The 23,190-nt window shown below is 38.2% G+C and overlaps 1 protein-coding gene across 2 annotated transcripts; it reads right to left on the reverse strand.

The window, feature by feature from the left end:
• Positions 1-9,090: 9,090 nt before the first annotated feature.
• LOC5577142 (kinesin-related protein 6) lies at positions 9,091-22,856 on the reverse strand. Of its 2 annotated transcripts, XM_001663182.2 has the most exons (4): positions 22,284-22,856; positions 22,063-22,128; positions 17,026-17,166; positions 9,091-10,033 (listed from the first exon to the last, which is right to left on the reverse strand). In XM_001663182.2, the coding sequence occupies exons 1-4, from the start codon at positions 22,506-22,508 to the stop codon at positions 9,692-9,694; spliced, it is 774 nt and encodes a 257-aa protein (XP_001663232.1). In that variant the 5' UTR covers positions 22,509-22,856; the 3' UTR covers positions 9,091-9,691. The 2 variants fall into 2 exon arrangements, with proteins under 2 accessions (XP_001663232.1, XP_001663233.1); XM_001663183.2 differs by lacking the exon at positions 22,063-22,128 and having other exon boundaries at positions 22,284-22,709.
• Positions 22,857-23,190: the final 334 nt, after the last annotated feature.

The raw sequence follows: 23,190 nt of genomic DNA on the forward strand, positions 1-23,190 counted from the left end.
GGGCCAACTACGGTCTATGAAGATAACACCAGTTGCATCGAATTCGTTGGAGTAGATCGTCAATCCAGGCGGTCCAAACATATTGACACGAGGATTTTCTACGCCAGAAACCTCTGTGAGCAAGGCGTTGTTTCGGTGCAGTATTGTTCGTCTGAGTCTATGATAGCTGATGTATTGACAAAGCCCCTCGGTGCAGCGAAGCAGCGACGGTTTGCCGAGATGCTGGGCCTGGTTAACAGTGGTCAATGAGTTGCAGATCAACATTGCAAATATCGAGGAGGAGTGTTGAGTGTCATGTACCTGGCGATATTTCCTCCATCGACCGTTCTGTCCTTCCCACCATGCGAAGTGTGACAGCGACGGTGTGACAGAGATAGAAGAGCGAGTAAAGAGAAGAAACAATTTTTTTCATTTCCCATTCCACATGTAACCTTACTGAAATAAAGACGCGGTTATACAATCAGTTTTTACTTTTCGATCGGTGCGCGTATTCCGAAGTTTCTTTCCGCCGGTTATCATCGGTTAAGTGTGTCGGAATTCCCTGCAGAACCTGTCCGCTCGTACCGGGTTCTGTCCCACACTCACTTGGTTAAAATAATAGAATTTCTATTAGTTAGTTCGAAATGCCTTTAGAAATTGCCTACATTTAGGCGTTTTACGCGGTAGTTTTGAAATTTAATTATCAATTATCTACGATAATATTGCATTGTTAAGAATTTGGCAAGCATATTCGGACGGGGTTGGTGGTCTGATGGCTACCGCTTCTGCTTCACAAGCAGAAGGTCATGGGTTCAATCCCAGGCCCGTCCCTCAAAAACCAGACGTGCTATGATATTTCTAAAAACGGCAATGGATTCTGCAACCCTTAATTGAGTGAATAGCGGTATTTTGGTGCTTGAAACAAAAACGTGTTCTACAGTGCTATAGGAGATTGTCTTTCAACCAGTTTTCTTGTGTCATACGGAATCCCACAGGGCAGTCATTTGGGACCTCTCGTATTTTTTCCCTATTTCGATGATGTACACTACCCACCATAAGTATGGAATCGCGTATTGCAACACTCATACTGAATATTGCAGCACCTTGAAAAGTTTAGCATCACCTAAAATTAATATTATCTCGTGGTTCTGAGGTGCTAGATCAATGTATTTTTGAGGACATCTACAAAAATGCGCATTCGAGCTCCTGCGATTTTTTGTTTTTGTTGAAAAAGCTTTTATCACTGGATTTCGGGTGATGCTAAACATAAAAGTGCTGCAATACTCAGTATTGCAACGATTCCATACTTTTGGTGGGTAGTGTACATACGGTCGTTAAAGGCCTATGCATTATCTTATGCAGATGACCTTAAGATTTATCTGAAAATTTGATCTAGTTATTTCTTCAGAGGCAACTTGATGCTTTGGCTTGTTGGCGTACGTTAAATCGGATGGTGATCAACCCGGCAAAATGTTCCGTCATAACATTCACGCGAAAGAAACAGCCAGTCGTATTCAATTATGAGCTGCTTGAAATGACTGTCGAACGTGTAAACCACGTAAAGGATTTGGGCGTGATTTTTAATTCGCAATTAAAATAAAACCAGCATATTTCTTACATTGTCGATAGAGCTTCCAGAGCGCTATAGGTATTATGTTCAGAATCGACAACAACTTTAAGGATGTGTCGCTCAAGGGTGGAGGGCGGCTGTCAACTGGGAGTAAAATTGAAAAGCCGCCAACCTAAGTCCAGAACCAGTTTTAAGGCTTAACGCGGAAAAGTGAAAATCATTCTTCGCATAATTACAGGTAATCAATGCGCTTGAAATAAAATGTTTGCCAGCAGTTATTTGCTACGTGCTACTGCAGTGCGCTGTTGGTAATTTAATCAGAAAATTCTGCTAAATTCCCAAAAAAGATGTTTGCGAGAAAATTGATTACGCCGTCACCATTGTTTGGTCGTTATTTTGTATGGTTGTTTACATTTTAGAACCAGCGACACGTCGGGGTAGCAATAAAGAGCCGCCAGTTCCACCCTTGGTGTCGCTATGTTGCTCGATCGTAAGATTCCGCTAGAGTATAAGGCAATCCATGAGACAGTAGGGCAGTTCAAAATTTAATAATGTTCGAGAATCCAATCTCCCATATGTTCTTTATCATCCTTACCATAAAATAAGTGTTCTGTAAAATTTTCACCATTCTAGGTGGTGATTTAAAGGTGGCCCAAAGACAATGTAGGTTTATATGGAAATTACTATGGAGTAATTTTGAGATATGTTCCAAACACACTAGTACTGTAATGTAAGTACAAACTTATTATCCCATAGTAAAAACTCATTCTCCAAACCATAATAAAGAAATTTGCATTTGGTAAGGAGCATATGGGAGATTGGATTTTCAAACATTTTTAAAATTTGAATCGCCCTAATGAGACAGCTGCGATCAGCTGGTTTTTTTTGTTTACCATGTGCTTTTGACGTTTCGCGATCGGAGTGACTTTTCGATTACAACACGCTCGTTCAGATCTACTCAAAAGTGAGTAGATTTCGACTCACTTTGGAACAAAGTGGAACTGTTCAAAAGTGAGTAAAGCCAGTGTTACTCACTTTAGAGTAACACTGTCAAATGTCAAAGTTAGAGTAACACTTACTCACTTCGTTTAATCTGAAATTTGCGAAAGTGAGTAGATGTCACTCACTTCAGAAATAATATTTCGGGAAATAAATTTATTATTTGTATTTATAAATAGAATCAGAAAAAAATATTCGAAAGGAATAACATTTATTTCATTATTTCATACATAAATATATGAAAAGTACATGATAAGTAATAAAATTGTGATATTTATGTCTAAACTTTCGCTTCTCTATAACGGATCCCCGAAGTATATAAATCTCTGGGAGATCAATTTACGATGACGTCACGCGGCAACTTCCAGCGGGAAGATAACCTAAGTGTTTGCAGTAAACTGCGGGCCGTGTTTACCAAAAATGAACGATTTCGCTGCGCATTCTTCCTCTCAATGTTCATCCGGTGAAATTCTCTCACTGGATTTTGATCCGGATGTTTGCCCGAGCCAGTAGCATTTCCGGAAAGACTAAAAAGAATTGATGATTAGGGAAAGTGTACCAGTCATGGCCATAGTGGTTCCCTATTTGGCCATATTTAAAATTTTTATAACTTTTACATTTTAAATCTTTTTGAATGTATTATCATCAAGGTTAATCTTAAATCTAATTGCTACAACACACAAAAATTTTCAGAAACTGAAAACATTTGATTATTTAAATTATTTAAACGTATGGCGAAATAGGGAACCACTATGTCCATAACTGGTACACCTACCCTAGTTCAATAAAAAAGTATGACGGTAAAACTTACTGTATATTAAGTTTATTCTTGCGGTTGTTCGATCAATACCATGACTTGGTAACCTTAAAAAAATCCGATCTCGCTTCACTTGATATCGGGATTAATAATAACAGTAACAATAATTCATCTATTGCACAACTTGCATGATTCGTTATAGGTAATTCTACAGATTTTAAGCACTGTTTTACTAGTATAATACATATTCTTACAACGATATTTACTTCGCAACTTGGAAGCCGAAATTTTCACAAGTATTTAACAGTTCCAAAGTGAGTCAAATATGTTAGTGTTTACTCAAAAGTGAGTAAGGTCGTTTTCTTTCATGAGTGCGTAACAAGTTACTCACTTTGATAAAATAAAACTACTCACTTTTGACAGCTATTATGAAAGTTCAAAAGGGAGTCAAAGTTACTCTCTTTTGAGTAGATTTGAACGAGCGTGAAAGGAAAATGTAAAGCTCCGATAACACTCGCATGATTTGTTTACTCTTTCATTTCGGTTGCATTCACACTTTTAGCTGTCAGTCCTATCACGAAAAGTCCTCATGGATAGCCTTAATTAAGGCATGGCACGGCATAAAAATTAACAAGGCTGGCTCTTTACTGATGTAAATATCAAGTTTGATTGTAAACATGTGACGTCACTTCTATCGTACCATATACCTTCCGGACCACTAGATCATTTTTCTCGCAAATTTGTTCGAGGAGGATAGGAATGACGTTGTCAAGTAGCTGTCAGTTTTCGGAATATATCACCTTCTTAATGTAGTACACCGTGGTCCATGGTATGAGCCATTTTACGAAGCAGGTCAAATGACAGGAGACCTGGGATTTTTCAATCATCGCCGTCAGTTATGGCGATGATGATGGTTGATGACTGTGCGCATTTCAAGCGTAGCTTTTCATACAGGCGAAAACTTAAATGGAGAAAAAATATTAAAATATTTCTGATCACAAAAATGCCTTTTTATGTGAAATATAGGTGAAAAAGAGGTAGCTGATACAATAACTAGGTGTAAAGTTGCAGTAACAAACATTTTTGGAGCTCTTTTTTGTCATTTTCTTCATGTCCTCGTTTGGTAAGATGAGGCGTTGTTAAAAATCACGCTGGATTTAATCCCAGGTCTCCTGTCAATTGACGCCGTTTCGGCGATCAGCTGTTCCGAAACGTCTCGTTTGGTAAGATGAGGCGTTATGAGCCATTTTACGAGACGTTTCGGAACAGCTGATCGCCGAAACGGCGTCAATTGACAGGAGACCTGGGATTAAATCCAGCGTGATTTTCAACAACGCCTCATCTTACCAAACGAGGACATGGAGAAAATGACAAAAATGAGATCCAAAAATGTTCGTTACTGCAACATTACACCTAGTTATTGAATCAGCTACCTCTTTGTTACCCATATTGCACATAAAAAAGCACTTTTGTGATCAGAAATATTTTAATAATTTTTCTCCATTTAAGTTTTCGCCTGGATGAAAAGCTACGCTAGAAATGCGCACAGTCATCAACCATCATCATCGCGAAAACTGACGACGATGATTGAAAAATCCCAGGTCTCCTGTCATTTGACCAGGCTTCGTAAAATGGCTTATTGAAAATCACGCTGAATTTAATCCCAGGTCTCCTGTCAATTGACGCCGTTGCGGCGATCAGCTGTTCCGAAACGTCTCGTAAAATGGCTCATAGCAACGGGGTAGACCGAATAGAGTCAATCCAATGCCGTTTTCTTCACTTTGCGATACGTAGGTTGCCATGGAGAGACCCGTATCGACTTCCATGCTACGAAAACCGTTGCCAACTGATCAACCTCGATCCTTTGCGAGTCCGTAGGAATGTCGATAGAGTCTTAGTTTTGCCGTGTTTAACCGAGTGGCTACTGAATTTTCCTTCCACGAAACTGTTGTGTTCGCTGACGAAGATACCTGATTTTTCCTGTTCTTTTTTATTGTTTTATTTTTAATTTGTGATTGTAATTCTATATCGATCGTTAGCATTTTTAACGTCATTGCGGCAACATTGGGCTTTGTGGCCGTGCGCTTAGTGTCACCAAGGCATTTAGCCGTGTTGGGCATCGTGCCAAGGAGTGTGGGTTCGATACCCGCATCTGGCCGTAAAATTTTTCGAGAGCAATGTTTTCCGACTGTGCCACTGGGCGTTGCATGCTAGTCCGTTGTCTAGTGTGGTGTTTCCTTCAAAAGGCAAATTGCCCACTGGAAGCATATAGATACCTAGTTATTGAAGCGACCGAAAAATCCATAGAGTTATAGAGTATATCGAGTTATAGATTATCGAGTTGAGGAGACTCGACTGTATAACAATAAACATTAAATATATGTACCGTCGTTGGAGGTGAGATTGGGTCAAAAAAGGATATATGCGAATTTATTATTGAATAACTATTGCAATTTGACTCCTACAAACTTCAAATTTGGTGTGTATGTACTAGACTGGCCCTTAAACAAACAAGTTGTAAAACTCAACGGGGCACCCCCTAGTTATGAGTCTTAAGGTAAGGACCAGCTTTGAGCAACTTTGATAGTACATTAACAACTGCTCAAAAAGTTAAAGAACAACATGTATCCACTACGCCACTACAAGTGAATGAAAAATTACTCAATCTCACCCCATAAAGGTGACATAACGTCTCTGCAATTGAAATAAATTGTTTTTGAGAATATGATTGCAAAACCATTCACAGCTGAAAAAATATTGATGAAATACGATGCAAACAAGACGAAAAGACTTCTTAGATGTTTCACAAGTATGATTAACTCACTTATTATTTTATTTATTTATTTGGTTTTACATCAATTAGCTTGATAAAGCCTCGCCAATAATATTTCGTCAATTCACTCGATTCATGGCCGCTTCTCTCTATCCTCGACTGCGACTCCCGCTCTCTAGGTCCTGGTGCACCTGGTCAATCCACCTAGCTCGCTGCGCCCCACGCCTTCTTGTTCCGACCGGATTCTTAGCAAACACCATCTTTACAGGGCTGTTGTCCGGCATTCTTGCAATATGTCCTGCCCAGCGTATCCTTCCAGCTTTAACTACCCACAGGATACTGGGTTCGCCATAGAGTTGAGCGAGCTCGCGGTTCATGCTTCGCCGGCACACGCCGTCTTCCTGCACACCGCCGAAGATCGTCCTTAGCATTCGGCGTTCGAAAACCCCAAGAGCTTGCAAGTCCTCCTCGAGCATAGTCCACATCTCATGCCCGTAGAGGACTTCCGGTCTTATGAGCGTTTTGTACATCATGCATTTGGTGCGGCGGTGAATCTTTTTTGACCGCAGTTTCTTCTGGAGCCCATAGTAGGCCCGGCTTCCACTGATGATGCGCCTTCGTATTTCCCGACTAAAATTGTTGTCAGCCGTCAGCAAGGATCCGAGATAGACGAACTCGTCCACCACCTCGAAGGTATCTCCGTCTATCGTGACACTGCTTCCTAGGCGGGCACTGTCGCGCTCAGTTCCGCCAACCAGCATGTACTTTGTTTTCGACGCATTCACTACCAGTCCGACTCTATTTGCTTCGCGTTTCAGGTGGGTGAACAAATCTGCCACCGTGTCAAATTTTCTGCCAATAATATCCATGTCGTCCACGAAGCAAATAAATTGTCAGGATCTCGTTGTTTGCACACCGTTCATCAATCTTGTGAGCTTCCCGCGAAAGCTGTTCTCGTCTATGATCTTCCATAGCTCTACGCGGTCAATATTGTTGTATGCCACCTTAAAATCGATGAACAGATGGTGCGTAGGGACCTGGTACTCACGGTAGTTCTGGAGGATTTGCCGCACGGAAAAGATCTGGTTCGTTGTCGAGTGGCCGTCGATGAAACCTGCTTGATAGCTTCCCTGAATTCGTTTGCTATAGGTGATAGACGACGGAAGAGAATCTGGGATAGCACTTTGTAGGTGGCGTTTAGAATAGTGATTGCACGATAATTTTCACACTCCAGTTTGTCGCCCTTTTTGTAGATAGAGCATATAAAGCATTGCCTCCACTCCTACGGTAGCTGTTCCGTTTCTCAGATTCTGATTATCAGCTGACGCAGTCAAGCGGCCAACTCCATCTTTTGGCATTGCATCTCTTCCTGGTGGCGCTTTTTGTTCCGGAATAGGTGGGTTTGCTGTTTCCACTTCAGTCTGTATCGTTCCACGCACTCCTCGTCAAACCAATCGTTTCTTGAGCTCCGTTCCACATATCCGACAATGCTTTCGGCAGCGTCTTTAATGGCTGCTTTGACTGTCCTCCAGCAGTCCTCAAGAGGGCCCTATCGAGCAAACTCTCATCCGGCTACGCTGCCTCAAGATGCTGCGCGTACGCATTGGCGACATCCGGTCGCGCTAGATTGTACCGAGGCGGGCATCGGTACCGTCATCGTTGATGACGAATATAGTTTTGGGCGCAGTTTCACCATCACCATGTAGTGGTCGGCGTCAATGTTAGCGCCACGATAGGTTCTGACGTCGGTTATGTCGGAGAAGTGCCGTCCATCGATCAAAACGTGGTCGATTTGCGTTTCTGTCTGCTGAGGTGATCTCCAGGTGTACCGATACGGGTGGCTGTGCTTGAAATAGGTGCTACGAATGGCCATATTCTTGAAAGTGGCAAAATCTATCAGTCGTAGGCCGTTCTCGTTTGTCAACTTGTGGGCGCTGAACTTTCCAATCGTCGGTCTGAACTCCTCCTCCTAGCCAACATGAGCGTTCAAATCTCGTATGATGATCTTGACGTCGGTTGTACTCGCGTTCGAGCTGCGCGTAAAATTCGTCCTTGTCATCATCAGTGCTTCCGAAGTGTGGGTTTTGCAAGTTGATGATGCTGAAGATGAAGAAGCGGCCTTTAATTCGCAACTTGCACATTTTTTCGTTGATCGGCCACCACCCGATCACGCGCCTTTGCATATCACTATTAAAGCTGTTCCCAGCTCATGTGTTTTGCCGCAGCTCTGGTAGATGGTATGATTACCTCTAAACGTTCGCACCATCGAACCTGTCCAGCACACCTCCTGCAGCGCACTGTGTCTTATTTTCTCAATTTCATGCGCTTCTTGAATTGCGCCCAAAACGGTTAATTTTAGCGATATAGTTTGTTCGGAGAAGTTTCTTGGTATATTAAGGCGCAACTTTTGACGAAAAATGTTTGGTGATCAATCCACCTAGCAGTGAGATAGAAAAACTATTTTTGCAAAACATTTAGATAGACATATGGTGTCTTCGGCAAAGTTGTAGAGTTGGCAATTTGAAACAACTTTGTCGAAGACACGATTTTTCTATCTCTAATACTTATATTTTGAGATATATGCCATTGAATGTGATCAGCCCCTAAAAATCATACTTTTTATCATAACTTTTTTCCAAGATTTTTAACATTTTTTGTGTTTTTTACAAAGTTTGCTAGATAAAATTATAGACACGGAATTAAAAAAATTAAGAATTTTTGAGATCCTCCCGACTATTATGAGTTTTCAACGTAGTTGAATTTTTTTCAAATATGTATTAATCTTCAGCGGAACATAGCACATACAGCCGTAGCGAATAGTAATCTTGGAGTCGCTTGGAGTTGTCGACAACGCTTTATTGTAATGAATATGTTAATTCAATAAATGAATGAATATATGGAAAATTAAACTACGCAATAAATCAATGACATTGACTGTAATCGATTTTTGGTAATCATACTCATGAAAGGAATTGTTTCGGATATTAAAAAGAGAACGGATGAATTTCATTATTTTTCATCTTATTATTTCAATCATGTTTTGCTACAGCAGCGTGATGGTGGTTTAAATGAGAGCGTCAAAAAGTTCGACACAATTCACCCTCTGCGGGTGCCTCTTTCAATTGATCGCAAAAACTGAAGTTGATACTTTTTTTTATGAATTCATGTTCTCGTTTACCGTAAGATGACCTTACTCGTAAATCGTGCCAAGCCGGCTGAAGTGAAAATAAACGACACGTTTTAATTTCCACTTTCGCCTCGCAGTGACAACAACTGTGGATATTAAAAAAAAGCTAGAATGGATTAATTTCAGCTCGGTGTGTTGTTTTTAACTGTTTGTAGGTGAATCATGTCTCTTCTTCTATAAATAGCGTTGCAATTTGAACTCACGCTGCGGCAGTGGTGATGTGTTTCAGTATAACGGTGTTCTCTTCTAACGTACAATAATAATTAACACTATTATAATATTATCATAAATTATAGTTTTTCTTCTTTTTCTAAGATGATGAGATGCTAAATGATATAGGAGTGTAGGAAGGGATACTTTTTGAGGGAAAGGAAGTAGGATAAGTCTTGTATATCATCAGCCTTTTGACCTCGCTAGCCTACTGCCTTACTGGTACTGGGTGTAGTCAGGTCGGGGCTTCTGAGGCTGCTGCTGAAGACGGTGCTGCTGCTGAGGTTGCTGCTGCTGGTGGATTTGGTGGGACTGCTGCTGGTATTCCGGGATTGGTTTGGGGGTCTTGACGACGATGTCTGTTGGCTGACGGCTGACTTCGGCCTTAAAGCCCTCCTTCGGATCGGCGGTGTAGGTAACGGTACGGATGAATCCGTCAGAGTCGACGACCGAGTAGCTGCCCTTGATTACGTTGCCGTCGCGCTGTTCCTTGCGGTTTTGGTAGTTGGTGAACTCGTCGTCCTTGACGTCAAAACCGAACTGGTAGGATGGGTTGGGCTGTGGTGGAGATAGGACAATGGAATGAAAGTTATTGGTATTGGTTGTAGTTTTGTTCCAAATGATTTGTAGACATTATCGTATATACTCATCAGACCTATTACATCAAGCTAAACCCAATAACAAGTCAATGTGGAAATTCAGTAATTCTTAAACAAAGAGCACTTGTCAAATACCCTCTAATACTTCGAAAAGCTTTCAAAGTATTTTAAGCATTGAAACATATTACATCGCTCATCAGTAATTTGACTTGTCCCCAACAAGTTAGAATAGTGAACGGGGTAAAATATATCACGCGATATAAATGGGTAACCATAATTTCAAGAGAATCAAAGTGAGAACCCTTCATATAAAGCCAGTTGGCAGTAATACCGTGCGCCGAAGAGCGAGCGAACATAGTAATAAATCTGCTGCCCTGGAGTGCTTAATCGGTTCACCTTTCTTCGCGTGAGGCGCTTAACTTTGATCCGTCTCTATACGTTGTCTCTGCATTTAATGTGCATTTTGTGTTTTATTGTCCAACTGGGCACAATGCGGTGCTGGTGCAGAGTGCATTATGTCACAGCACAGCGCGCGCAAATCATGCAAAACACATCTGTTTTGGATTGGCACTGGTTGTCTGCAAGCTGCTCTGTCAGACCGATGTGGTGGCTTACATAACAGCACCGGTTGATGTTTAACCATGTAATTAATATCGCAGATTTCCTCGTATAATTGCACACTTTAAGTGGCAATCTTAGAGGCAAGGAGGCCAATAAAATGCAGCACAGTACTGCCCGGTGACTAATAAAGTGTTGAGCATATCTTTTCTCTGTTGGTGTTAGGCTAATAAACGTTCCTTGAATCGCCATACGATGTTGCTTTGTCTTACCGAAGAATGGTAAAGTAGGGAGCTGGATCTTATTCTTAGCACTTTTGATTCAGTTCTAGGTAGTTAGTAGGTAGACTGTTTTCTGTTCTTCTTTTGCATAATGAATGATTGATTGTAAACAGTTCCTAGTCAATTAGTTAGGGAGTAATTTGTTGAACAATTTTGAGTGGTTCACGCAATGCCCTTTTCTGATATAAAACGAATCTATGCGAGATATAAATGTGACAAGGGTGCATTTAGGGTGTATCACAGTAGAGCTTTGTACTTTCCAATTGGAAGCGATCGATTCTCGCTTTCAATAGGATACTATTGGACTCTCGAATAAGCTTTTATTTGCGTTCTTGTTAGAAACATTACGATGTAGTATTTGTTCAAGAAGCTTAAAACTGCGCAGTTGCTTGTGTAATTTTAACACAGCCTGCCATCACAAAAGGACGTTCAAAGTGTTTTGTTTATTTGATATAGGGCAGGCTGGGTGGATTTGATCCCCAGGGGAATTTGAGGTAATTATAAAATGATGACAAACTTCAAATTTTCATTTAAGAGAATTTGACAACCGTTCGCGATGAAAATTTATTCGATTGCTTGCTTGCTGGTAGTGACCAATTGTTAAAGTTTTCAACGCTGAGCGTTGTTTAGTTCCCAAGACTTGTGCTCATTAAAATACGAGGCGTACCATCGATTTCAAATCATCTTAACCCCACTTTTTCTATGAAATTTAAAACAGTTACGTTGCTAGCAATGTTGTGCAATACTCCTTATAATAGTATTTGATGAGCAGTTAACGGCTTGGAAAAATCTACTCAACTTGATTTTATTTGAAAATATAATTGACCCTCAAATTATTATGCAGATTTTTCATCTGAAGTGCCATAAACTTCTATTCAAATTTAATTTATTAGAATTTTGAAAAAATGAGTTAGCTTTGCTTGGCTTAGGTGCATGGCAAACAGTGAAATCAAGTATCCCCAATTGTAAGAGTATTTTTAGAGCAGTTGGCCATTATCCCATTTTGAAACAGGTGGATTTCATTTGAATTATAATTAAATAATATTTCTCTGAACGTAATTACCCAATCTTTATACAACACAATTACCAATATTCTACGTGTTTTATCAGAGAAACTGAGCCCATGACCTTACGACCCGCCTATAAAGCAGAAGTGTAGCCAACTACGCTACATAAATAAGATGTTTGGGACTGAAATTTTTGGTACAAATAAGAGTAAAGTAATACTAAGTGATAGAATCGCCTAGTGTATTTCAAAGATTATATGTCAACTATAAAGTACAAATAATTTTTAAAAAGATTTTCCCGTCTTGATACTTTATTTTGGCGATGACGGCTAGAACAAGAAAGGGTGCTGTTGAATATTAGCTGTTTGAATGAATAATTACGTTGGAATTAAATCTGCTATAATAGTGAAAGTACAATCCATTGTAGTTATAGGGAAAACACCATCTTCCTTCTGTTTAGGCAGGAAAGGCTAGGTCATAACTTGTTTTCAGAATATTTGACACGGATTTAACTAAAAAATCTTTAAAAAAAAAACAAAATAAAACATCAGTAGGTATTCCTGAAGAAACAATTTTATCAAATTCTCTACCAAATTCGCTTTTAATTTCACTATCAACTTCAATTGCAATTGCAAGTTCTTGCAGAAGTTTCATTATAAATTTATTCAAGAGTTTGGAAACTTATATATCTTGTAATAATTAAGTTGGCACTGGCTACACAATACACGAGTGAAAAGAAAAATAAAATACTTCAAATTTTCCTGTAGAAATTTCCATAACTTTCTGTCAAAAACCGTCAAAAAACACCATATGAAACCAGAAATTTGTCAATAACTGCGTCGAAAATCATGGATGCGACTTCAAAAAACATTGCAGCAGAAATTCATAAGACATTTATCTGAAATTCTTTTATGCGAAATTCATGATTTTTTTAAAGAAATATGCTAACAGTTCTCGAAATATATAAAAAAAATCAGGAATCCCCGAAAGGCGAAACTTATGTGTTATTTGTTGGAGAAACTTCAAAGATAATCTTAAAAAAAATGCTGCACAGCGCGATAAATGCATGAAGATGCGGGACAAAATTCAAAACTGGAAGATCAAGCCATTTCAGCACCTTGGTATGGAAGGGGAAGTTGCTTCTGGTCAAAATACCTATAATTTGCATAAACAACATATGATATACGCAAAATCGCAAAACTGTCTCAAATGCCAATTTCATTAATTTCCATGAAAAACCATGCAAGTTGTACTTAAATTGTTCATAATGATCTTATAATCTTTTACTCGTAGCTGCAAAAGTGACTCATACGGTTTTAGACTAAGAATCACATTTTTGTAAATTTTTAATTAATTTTTAATGAAATTACAACTACATTTAAAAGTTGTTTGGTTAAACATAAACTTGCTTAGATTTAATGTCTGGTTGAGCCTAGACCTCATATCGTTGCAGAATTTTTTGATTTTTCATCACCAAACCACCCATTTTCATACTTGTATTAGTTAAGCAGTGGCATGAAGTTGCAGTTGTATCTATCAGACCTTTTAGAGGACACTCTAAGAAAGAAATCTGTGCATGATTCATAGTGGAACTTGGTGAACCATTTTGAATTGATAACCAAAGTTACAAGTTAGTATTTCAAAAGATTTATTTCATATCTATTTCAACGTGCTGATTCCTCGAATTCAAGACCAATATTGGTATCCTTGTCTCATCTATTATAATTTACCAACCTTCAGCCATATCTAGATTTTGATTGAATATATAAGTTTCAACTCTCTCCGTACTAGTTCAAAAGAATGCTGAAAACATGCGACAAAATTCAGTTTTTTAGCTTCTTTTACAACTATCCCTTTTGACGCTTGTTTCGATCGTTTCGCATAGCTGACCAATACTTGATTTGATCCGCTAATGAAATAACTTGAAATTTGATTATTGTCTATGAAGCAATGCACCGTGCGTTGGAGTAATCTGTGCGAAAGTTGCTGGATGAATTTCTACTAGAGTGAATCAAGTACTTCCTGCATCAAACCCGGGTAGAATTAGAAACCGCGGATCATTTTTGTTTTTCAAAGATATAACGGATTCGAGATCGTGTGGTTACTGTTGTCAGACAGTTAAGCTCGTCGTGTCATGTCCATGTCTTATTTATTTCTTAGCTCTCGAATCACATATAAGACTTACTGTGGTCAACGATCCATGCTCATAAAGTCACTCATACACTTTGTGTTAAACATTCCAGGGTATTCCCTTCGGTATTCCTGAAGTTTCTATGTATCCATAATTTTGACGTTTGCTGTGTTTTGAGCTTGCTGTGTTTTTACAGGTCCAGGAATATTTCAATACTTGGGAAGTGAACCATTCTATTAATTTCTTCATAATATTTTTCTATGCTAAGGCTAAATTTGCTCTTGCTTACAGTACCAAAATGACCTTAGTTATGTTGAGGATCTCTATTGTAAAAATTTAAAGAAATGTTTTCTGGTGAGGTAGGTTTAAATGCAATGAACCAGTTCTAGAACTTCCATTGATTATTTTCCACTAAATATTTGGATGATTTTATGAGAATAAGTAGAGGAACTAATATGAAAATTGTGAAAGAGTTCTTAGATAAATCATTAGAGATATCGCTTGGCGAAATATTTCGAGGTATCTCAGAAAGACGTCTCAAAAGAATCTATGAAGAAGTTAATGTGGAAGTTATAGAAAAATCTCTCACAACGTTAACAATTGATCTCAAGAAACATTTTCGGAACAATTTCAAGAGATATCAATAAATTCGCGATGAACACATTTTTTTTTCATTGGACTATTGACTCTTATGGTAGTTGAGACTTTTCCAAGTAGCTAGGCACTTCCATAATTCACTTTGGCATGGAAGAGTTCTTGGCTGAATTGTTCACAACTTGCAAAGCACTTCAGTGTGATCAGTATAACTAATTTTGTGGCCAAATGTGAGCTAAGTAGCCTAAAAACCCTATCGATGGGAACCGAAAGTGCCAAGAATAGAATACCAGGCTTGGGAAGCAACAGCAGCATCACCTACCATCAGGCGTTGCGCTGCCAACGGTTCACACACTGCTTGAATGTTTTTGTCTCGAGGTGAATGATTTATTTATTTATTTATTTCAAATAATTGAAATCTATTAGCGCTAAAAGCAAGACCACAATCATTTCGTTGCGATACATATAAACAAGTTCAATTTCATGCTGCCTTTATCGAGCAAAATGCAAAACCCCGAAAACCGGAAAAATCGTGTCACCACCGTGCTCGAGTCATTTCGCATTCGGGTTTAAAAAAACGTTGGGAAGAAGAAGATTACAGATTTGAAGAGTTGTGACATTTTTTTTTTGTTTTGAACGGTCATGGTTTGCTTTGGTTTTAGATGGTCGTGTAGAAAAATGTGAATGTTTGCTACAGTACATGTCCCATCCCTGCCCTACACATTTTAAATTCGTCATATACAAAATTGAAACAGATAAATACTGGGAATGATGTGCAGAGATTTAAGATACAATGATAGAAACATACCAAACACATTTCGGACAAATGAAAGTGTTAGGAAACACCATCAATTGCCATGAAAACTAAATCGATTTGAATTGCATCAATCACCCCTTGGAATAAATCCAATCAATAGGCGGTGAATCGATTCTAGCCGCCTCTGAAGCAACATTGTGTACCAATTTGCTATGATGTTACACGCAATTTGCTTCACATTTTCAATTTTATCCATCGAAACCACGCCGGTTATGATCATCGCAGCGCATCAAACATATAGGTAGGTATTTCGCAAGCATATCTCCTCGAGCGCTTTTTCCTTATTTCTTTTCACACGCTCCCAATTGGCTTATGCGAGCGCGCGTCTTAATGCGTTGTGCATATATGTAAGATGTTCGCTTCGTACCTCAATGCATCTATGGCTTGACCGTGGTCAGTATCGCAAATTGGACATGTGGTCCGTGTCGTTACGGTGCATTTCATTACCAAATTTGAAAAGGGTTTTCGCAGCTCATTATTACTGATTTTATTGTTGCTGTTGGAAGCATTTTTGGTAGGGTAGAATTACCGGTTTTGGCCATAGTGACAATTTTAGCCATAGTGGATAATACACCGTTCTACACAGAATGAATGGAACGAAACATTCAGTGTGTTTCAGTGTGTTCTAACACATTTACATGAAAGAGCTACATAAATTTATTCGTCCAAATTGATTGAAAAACTAAAGGAAGGAAATTAATTTTCAGTTCCGGTATTTTTCATACATAATATGGATTACAAGCTTTCATTTGGCGTATTTGCAGTAGATGTAGGGATTTCCATATATGAAAAAAAAATCTTTTAGGCTGGCTAAAATTGGTGTTTCTGCCCTAAATTTCCTTATCCACTAATTTTGGGTCCTCGGAAAAAGAAGATGACGTCAAAATGCTGACAACTCGTGCATTGCGAAGATAAATTTTGGAAATCTTGTTGCATTTTTCGAGAAGTAACTATTTTCATGATTGAAAAACTGTGCTGGTAATACCGTATGATTCCGAAAATGAGTTTAGTTGTTGATACATATGTAAGCTTATACAATATTGAAAAAACACTCAAAGTAATGACTCAAAGCTGACTTTTCCAACAGTATTGTGTTGTATAGTACCACAGGGTTCAAAGTCTGGAATACCGTTTTCAAAAACCAGTGATCAATTTCTTTTGTTTCATTCAAAAAGCCCTGCATAACTGTAGTCTATTTTGGGACTGAATCCATGACATTTCTCATGCTTGTTTGATAGAGTCATAAAAAGCAATACCGGATTGAATCTGCCTCCTTAACTCGATCGAGGCTGTTTGCATAATACAACCAAACGAGTGTAACTTTGATGACCATTACCGTGGCCACTAGTACTGAGGGTCAATGTACAAGTCTAAGCCAACTGACCACACTTGGATCATCGTTTATGGTGTTTATGCTCGTGTACGTAACATAGTCAACTTGATCTCGATCGCTTCCAAGCCCAACTGGTTTAGTGATCAGATGATTGGTTGCATCGCCACCATCTAGGCACTATCCATAGGTGGTATGCGGACGGAAGCGAACTGCAGTGAAGTGATACTTACGTCATAGTCTTCTTCGTCTTCGAGGTGCTTCTGGCCTCCCGTGGCTTGGCCTAGTCCTTGGTACTGCTGGGCTGGACGGGGCTTCGATACCTTAATCTGCTTGGGTTGAGCGAACTGCTGCTGTTCCTGGACGTATTGGATCTACGGGGTGGATGAAAGTTGGCAAAGAAACGGAAAATGTGTAAGTTTTGGTAAAAAAAAACAATAATGTTATTTGCATTATTTGGCGTGTGTAAGCGGTTTTAACTGAGTAGCTTTGTCGAGTGGTGGGAAGAATAGAAATTGTTATTAGAGTAGACGTAAGAAAAGTTGCATTTGTTTCGTGCATAGTAGCGTCTGTGTTGTAGCTGTTATACTGTAAAATATATTAGTTATAGATTGGAACATTTTCGATAGTTTTTGCAACGGGCAATTATAGTTCTCGAATATTTTTATTGTGTTCAAACATGCTCAATAATTAGAACGTTGGAGTTGGAAACTTTTGGATTTACATTATTAAGTTCTTTATTAATATTATTAGGTTTTAAATAATATTTTAAATGGATGTTTTAAAAACAATATACACATCTGAAAAAAATTTCAATTTGGTAAACTTAATAATTTTGTAAAATACCATGTTGAGTTAAAATAATTGTTTGTCTATTATTTCGAAATAAAAATATAGTAATTTTTGCATGTCCTTTAACCGTTTAATTCTAAAAAACTATAAGTTTTACACAATTAAAAATTTTGAGAAGCTTAAGAATATCAGCTTAATCTGAGTATAAGAAGCTAAGATACAGGCCTTAAGCATACTTGTTTTGTCAACTTGAATGCAAGTTTTCTAGTTAGCGCAATTTTTAAAATGTTTAGTAATTGTTAGAGGCATTGGAAAAGTATTGTATTTTATCAAGTGCAAGCAAGTAATGATGAATTTTATATCAAAATTCAATTTGGCTTTCAAAATAACCCAAACTGTACTTTTGTTTGTTGTCTGGACTAAAAAAATATCAAAATTTGGAAAATAAAATCTTACAGTTGGATTTTGGATTATCAAATAAAACTTGGGACAAAACTCAAAATCCGATTTCATTGTTGAGGGATAAATCTAAAATATTTGTAATTGATAGCGAAAAATTTCGAAAACAATTTGTGTGGGACTGATTTGAAAACGGTAAGAACTATTATCGAGGAATTCAAAAATGTGTTTTTTTTTTCAATTCTCATCAAGAGAATTTCCGAAAGTAGCTTAACGTTTTTATTCAATATATTCAACAAATGTTTTCAGTTGTAAAATTTCTCTGAAAAATGGAAAAATGCCAAGGTCGTGTCAACTTTAATACTGGATAATGTTTGATGCAGTGAACCTTTTGAAAAGGTTATTTTGAGCAGAACGATTGTTCACATCAAGGAATACTCAATTTTTGCCGAATAGTTCAGATACCGACATGGACATACTATAACTCATGCCAAAACCTTAAAAGAAAAACCTTAGAGACTACAAATACACTAGAAACTAATAATTGGATCCAAGGCTTTGGTTGGTATATGATTAAATACCGTCGTTGGGGGTGACAATGGGTCAAAAAGGGATGTGTACTAATTATTTATTGAATAACTATTGCAATTTAACTCCAATAAACTTCAAATTTGGTGTGTATGTACTTTGAGGGTACATTAACAACTGTTCAAAACATTTATTCATCGCGGCACCACAAGTGAATGAAAAATGACCCAATCTCACCCCATAGAGGGGGTGACATTGGGTCACTGTAATTGAAATAACTTGTTTTTGATAATATGGCTGCAGAACCATTCACAGCTGAAGAATATTGATGAAATACGATGCAAACAAGATGAAAAGATATCTAAGATGTTTCACAAGTATGATGAACCCATTTAAAAGAACGATTATACCAAACAATTGAAGAGCTATGAAAAAAATATGTAAACACAACATTCATCGTCAAGTTTACATAAATTTTCTATTTTTTTCCCTCGAATTGTCTTTAAAGTCTCATCCCCATTGCCATGAAGCCTATTGAGTTTCCCCAAAAGTGTACTGAAACAGTGATTATTTTAATTCTTCGCAAATAGTTAAATTTCGGAGCGACACTCCACGATCAATACATTTCAGGCAGATGTTGATGTCATAATCACGATATTTCAGTGTTCCAACTCATTTGTACTTCCAGGAGATGTTTCTATAATATGAAAACACTGATAAATAATTAAATAAAAAAAACAATCCATTTGATAAAATTTTACGATGTTGCTGCGCACGAAACACAGTTGCTGGATTGAGAAGTTGTCAAAATGCGTTGCATTGTGATTCAATGTACGGAATCCTCAAGTAGACTATTTTGATGTTTCAGAATAAACACATCTTAATGAAAAAGAGGACTACCGGAACCGTAAAATGTCAAAAAAGTGGACTTGCAATTTCATTTACTGTCGTTCTTGCTTGACCCAATCTCACCCCCATTTTTGATGTTTTAGACACCGCACCGAAAAAAATAAATTTTTTGTCGAAAAATCAAATACATTCCGGAAAATACGTGTGAAGTGTAATGAAAAGACTTAAAACCTTCTACTAATATAACGGTAGAGGTTAAAATACATGCGTGATACTTTGCACAGGAGAAATTTAATGTTGTAAATTTTATCTAATTTCAACATACAAGTTTATTGATATAGTAAACAAAAACTAGTATTTCTAAAAACATATGAATTATTAATTTTAGTAATATCACCGTTATAAGCTGAAATATTTCATAAATCATATTTTTCCGTTTTGACCCCATCTTACCCCCCAGACCCATTGTCACCCCCATCGACGGTACCTGCCAATTAACTGAATTAAAGATCCAGCGTTTTTATATCATTTTGGATATTTTTTCATATATTCTTCTATTACCTCTTAGTTATTTTATTTAAAAATATAATCTGTTCATCATTCAATCAATTTCAAATATTGAAAACTCTTCAACGTTTAACCATTCTTCTAATCAATGTTTAATCATTCTTCCAGGCACTCTTCTTTGAAGTTTAAATGACTGTGGATACTGCTCTACGTATAAACCAGTGATCCTCAGCCTAACTGATTATGCGGGCCACTGTGGTGCTTACAGAGTTTGGTGCGGGCCGCATGTATAAGGCACCGTCCAAAAATAACGTAAAGCTCAAAAGGGGGGGGGGGTATGTTGATATCCACACACGTTACGATTCACACAAAACTATGATAATTTTTCATGCATATCGCGTCACGGAGAGGGGAAAGGGATGTCAAATTTCCAATTTTAGTATAACGTAACAAATGTATGCTGCCTCAAGAAAGTTCAGAAAAATATCAATAGTTAGAAGATTTAAGATTTATCAAAACATGGCGAAAACAATTCAATTCAAACATTAAAGAATTTGAATTCGATTTTCAAAATATAAAACAAAAGTTCCCTGAACTTGGAGAAACTTGAAAATTTTAGAAAGTTTGACTAAGATTCAGCTAACAAAATTGCTTGACAATCAACCGCTTTCAATCAACTGAGACAAATTTAAAGAAACATCTGTTAAACAACCAGATCCGCCCCTGAATCATTAAACATTATACATCTAAAATGTGCTTTCATTGCCGGTTCAGCCTTTGCAAACATTATGATTCTTAGAAAGCTATGAAGTTTTCTATCATACTATTTCCTCTTCTTTGGAGCTGATACTAAGGGAATCGTTGTTCAGATATACTTGATAGTTGAGAAAATTCAGATGGTTTTATTTCAATACCTGATAATCATTCAATTATTTTACATGTAGGATTGTCCATCCATGTCATCCTGAAATCTAATCGTGCGGGCCACATTACACTAACGTTTAAGATCAGTTCGCGGGCCACACGAAACCTGTCTGGGGGCCGCATGCGGCCCGCGGGCCGCAGTTTGGTGCCCACTGGTATAAACCAAGCTAGATTTTGATTTTTTTTACTACAGTGCTTTCGACCTTGGGTGGGTTCACCTCTTTGATAAACCAAGCTTAAAAAAATGGATTTTTGTTGAATCTTCTTTGTTATTACAAACAAAAATAAGTTTTTATTGATTACACTAATTTTATGTTTTATTCACATTTTTTCACATGATTTTATATCTGTTTGATGAGCAAAACTTTTTTTTGATACCAAAATTTCATAAATACAAACTGATCAAATTGGTCAAACACATTCTGTTCTATCCAGGATTATACAGAACTTCCAAAACATTCTTGCCAAGGTATTGATCAAATCAGGAGAATAATTCTCTCAAAATCATGGACAAGATTTTCACTAGGTGGGTTTCTGGTAGAATTTTGTGCAGGAAACGTAGAAAATCTTGGACAGTGTTCTCCAGTACCTGATTTTCTAAAAATATCCTCCGTCAAATTCTGAGCATAATTCTCAAAAAGTTTTTGGAGGGATTCTAACTGAAAACGGGATGCCCAGAGGCTATAATGTGTTTTTAAATTAAAAAAGAAGAATTTTTTTACTGATCGACATCTGTATGATTTGCACTTAGAAAAAGTATAAAACAGTTCTGAAAATTTTGACTTAATTTGACCTAATTCCAAAGCTTTAGGTAGAATTCCAAAATAGTTTTCTGTATACAATCTAAGCTATCATATCATTTTTCACCTATGGTTTTCCAGTTTTGACTAAATTAAGAATGCTTTCTGTAATATGACACCCTTTTTCAGTAGAATCTTCTATTGATTGTTTCGATTCTAGCTATTGCAATTACATTGTTGTAGGTAAGCACATAATTGTGCAAAATCTAAGAAAATTATACCGAAGTTCACATAACAGCTGTATCTCACTTAAAATTGAAATGCACATAAAAGAGTATAACAAATTTCCAGTTTAGTCCATTAATCGTGTACTTTCTGTCGTCTCAACAACTGTTAAGACAAGTGTCGTGCTTCTGGAGTCAGGATAACGTGCGGTTCCTTGTGGTGTGTGCGTTATGACTATTGTAGTCAAGCGTTAGCTAAAGCAAAGCACTGTACTTCCTGCGTTATGCATTTCCGTTTCACACTCACTTGCTGTGGCTGGTATTGAGGCTGATATTGCCTAACCTGTTGTGGCTGCTGGTACTGCCTCTGAATCTGTGGGAAATTATAATAGATTGACAAAACCGTTTCGCACCATCTGCATATTTTTACAAGTCCAGGACCAACGTCCATTGTGTGATTTCACTTCACTTCACATGATCACTTGTATCAAACTTTCATTAGATAGCGTACACGTCACCAAACCTCACCTGATCCTGTTGGTGGACATATTGTGGAACGTGTTGCTGTTCCTGGGCTCCCTGTTCGTAGATCGGTGTCGCATCGGCACGGGCCTGGGCTGAACCTCCTTGGGCACCGGCCTGAGCCGCAATCTGTTGGTAATACTGACGCAGGTAGGCAGGATCTATGGCTTGCTGTGGGAAGGCGACCGTAAGTCCTGCGCACAGGACCGAAATTAGCACTATCGCACGCATTTTTTTTCCTTTTCTGGTTATTCAGCGGGATCTAAACTAATATTCTTCGATTTGTCACACACGTGTACCCACAACTAAACACACTATCACTGCCCGTTGTAAAGAGTCCTTTCGTATTTTGGGGAAACACCAAATCAATTCACACGATCACGATTCTACTTGCAGCTGCTCAACCACACACAGTAAGATCCACAGTGAGCTACAGCTGGAATGGGCAATTCGATTTATATACTACCCGGGGGGAGTTGCTGCGTTTCGGTTCGTTTCAGGTGGGGCTCGAAATGTGGGCTCTGTGAAAATTTCGCTCAATTCGATGCTCTGCCGTTGCATCGAAGCCGGTGGCTCAGTTCAGCTCGGCGGGCTCAGATCGGTCGTTAAGCTCGTGCACGTTGGCCCGGGTTTCCCTTTCTCATAAATCGAAGTAGAAGCACACTGCGCGCGGGCGATTATGGAGAGCCACATGTGGCGCGTCGTGTCGTGATCCAATTTGCAGAAGCAAGTTTGACCTCGTCGATCACTATTCGGTTCTGCAGACGGATTCTTGCCTGGGTTACTAAACCATTCCTGCTAAGTAAGAAAGATGATCGTTGCTCATCTATGATTTATAAAAATATAATGAGAGCAGTTTTGCTTAGAAATTTGACTACCGTTTTGATTCATATTACGGACACTTAAGGCCTCA

This window comes from Aedes aegypti, chromosome 2, assembly GCF_002204515.2.
Source record: "Aedes aegypti strain LVP_AGWG chromosome 2, AaegL5.0 Primary Assembly, whole genome shotgun sequence".
In the NCBI taxonomy this organism is placed as follows: Eukaryota; Metazoa; Arthropoda; class Insecta; order Diptera; family Culicidae; genus Aedes; species Aedes aegypti.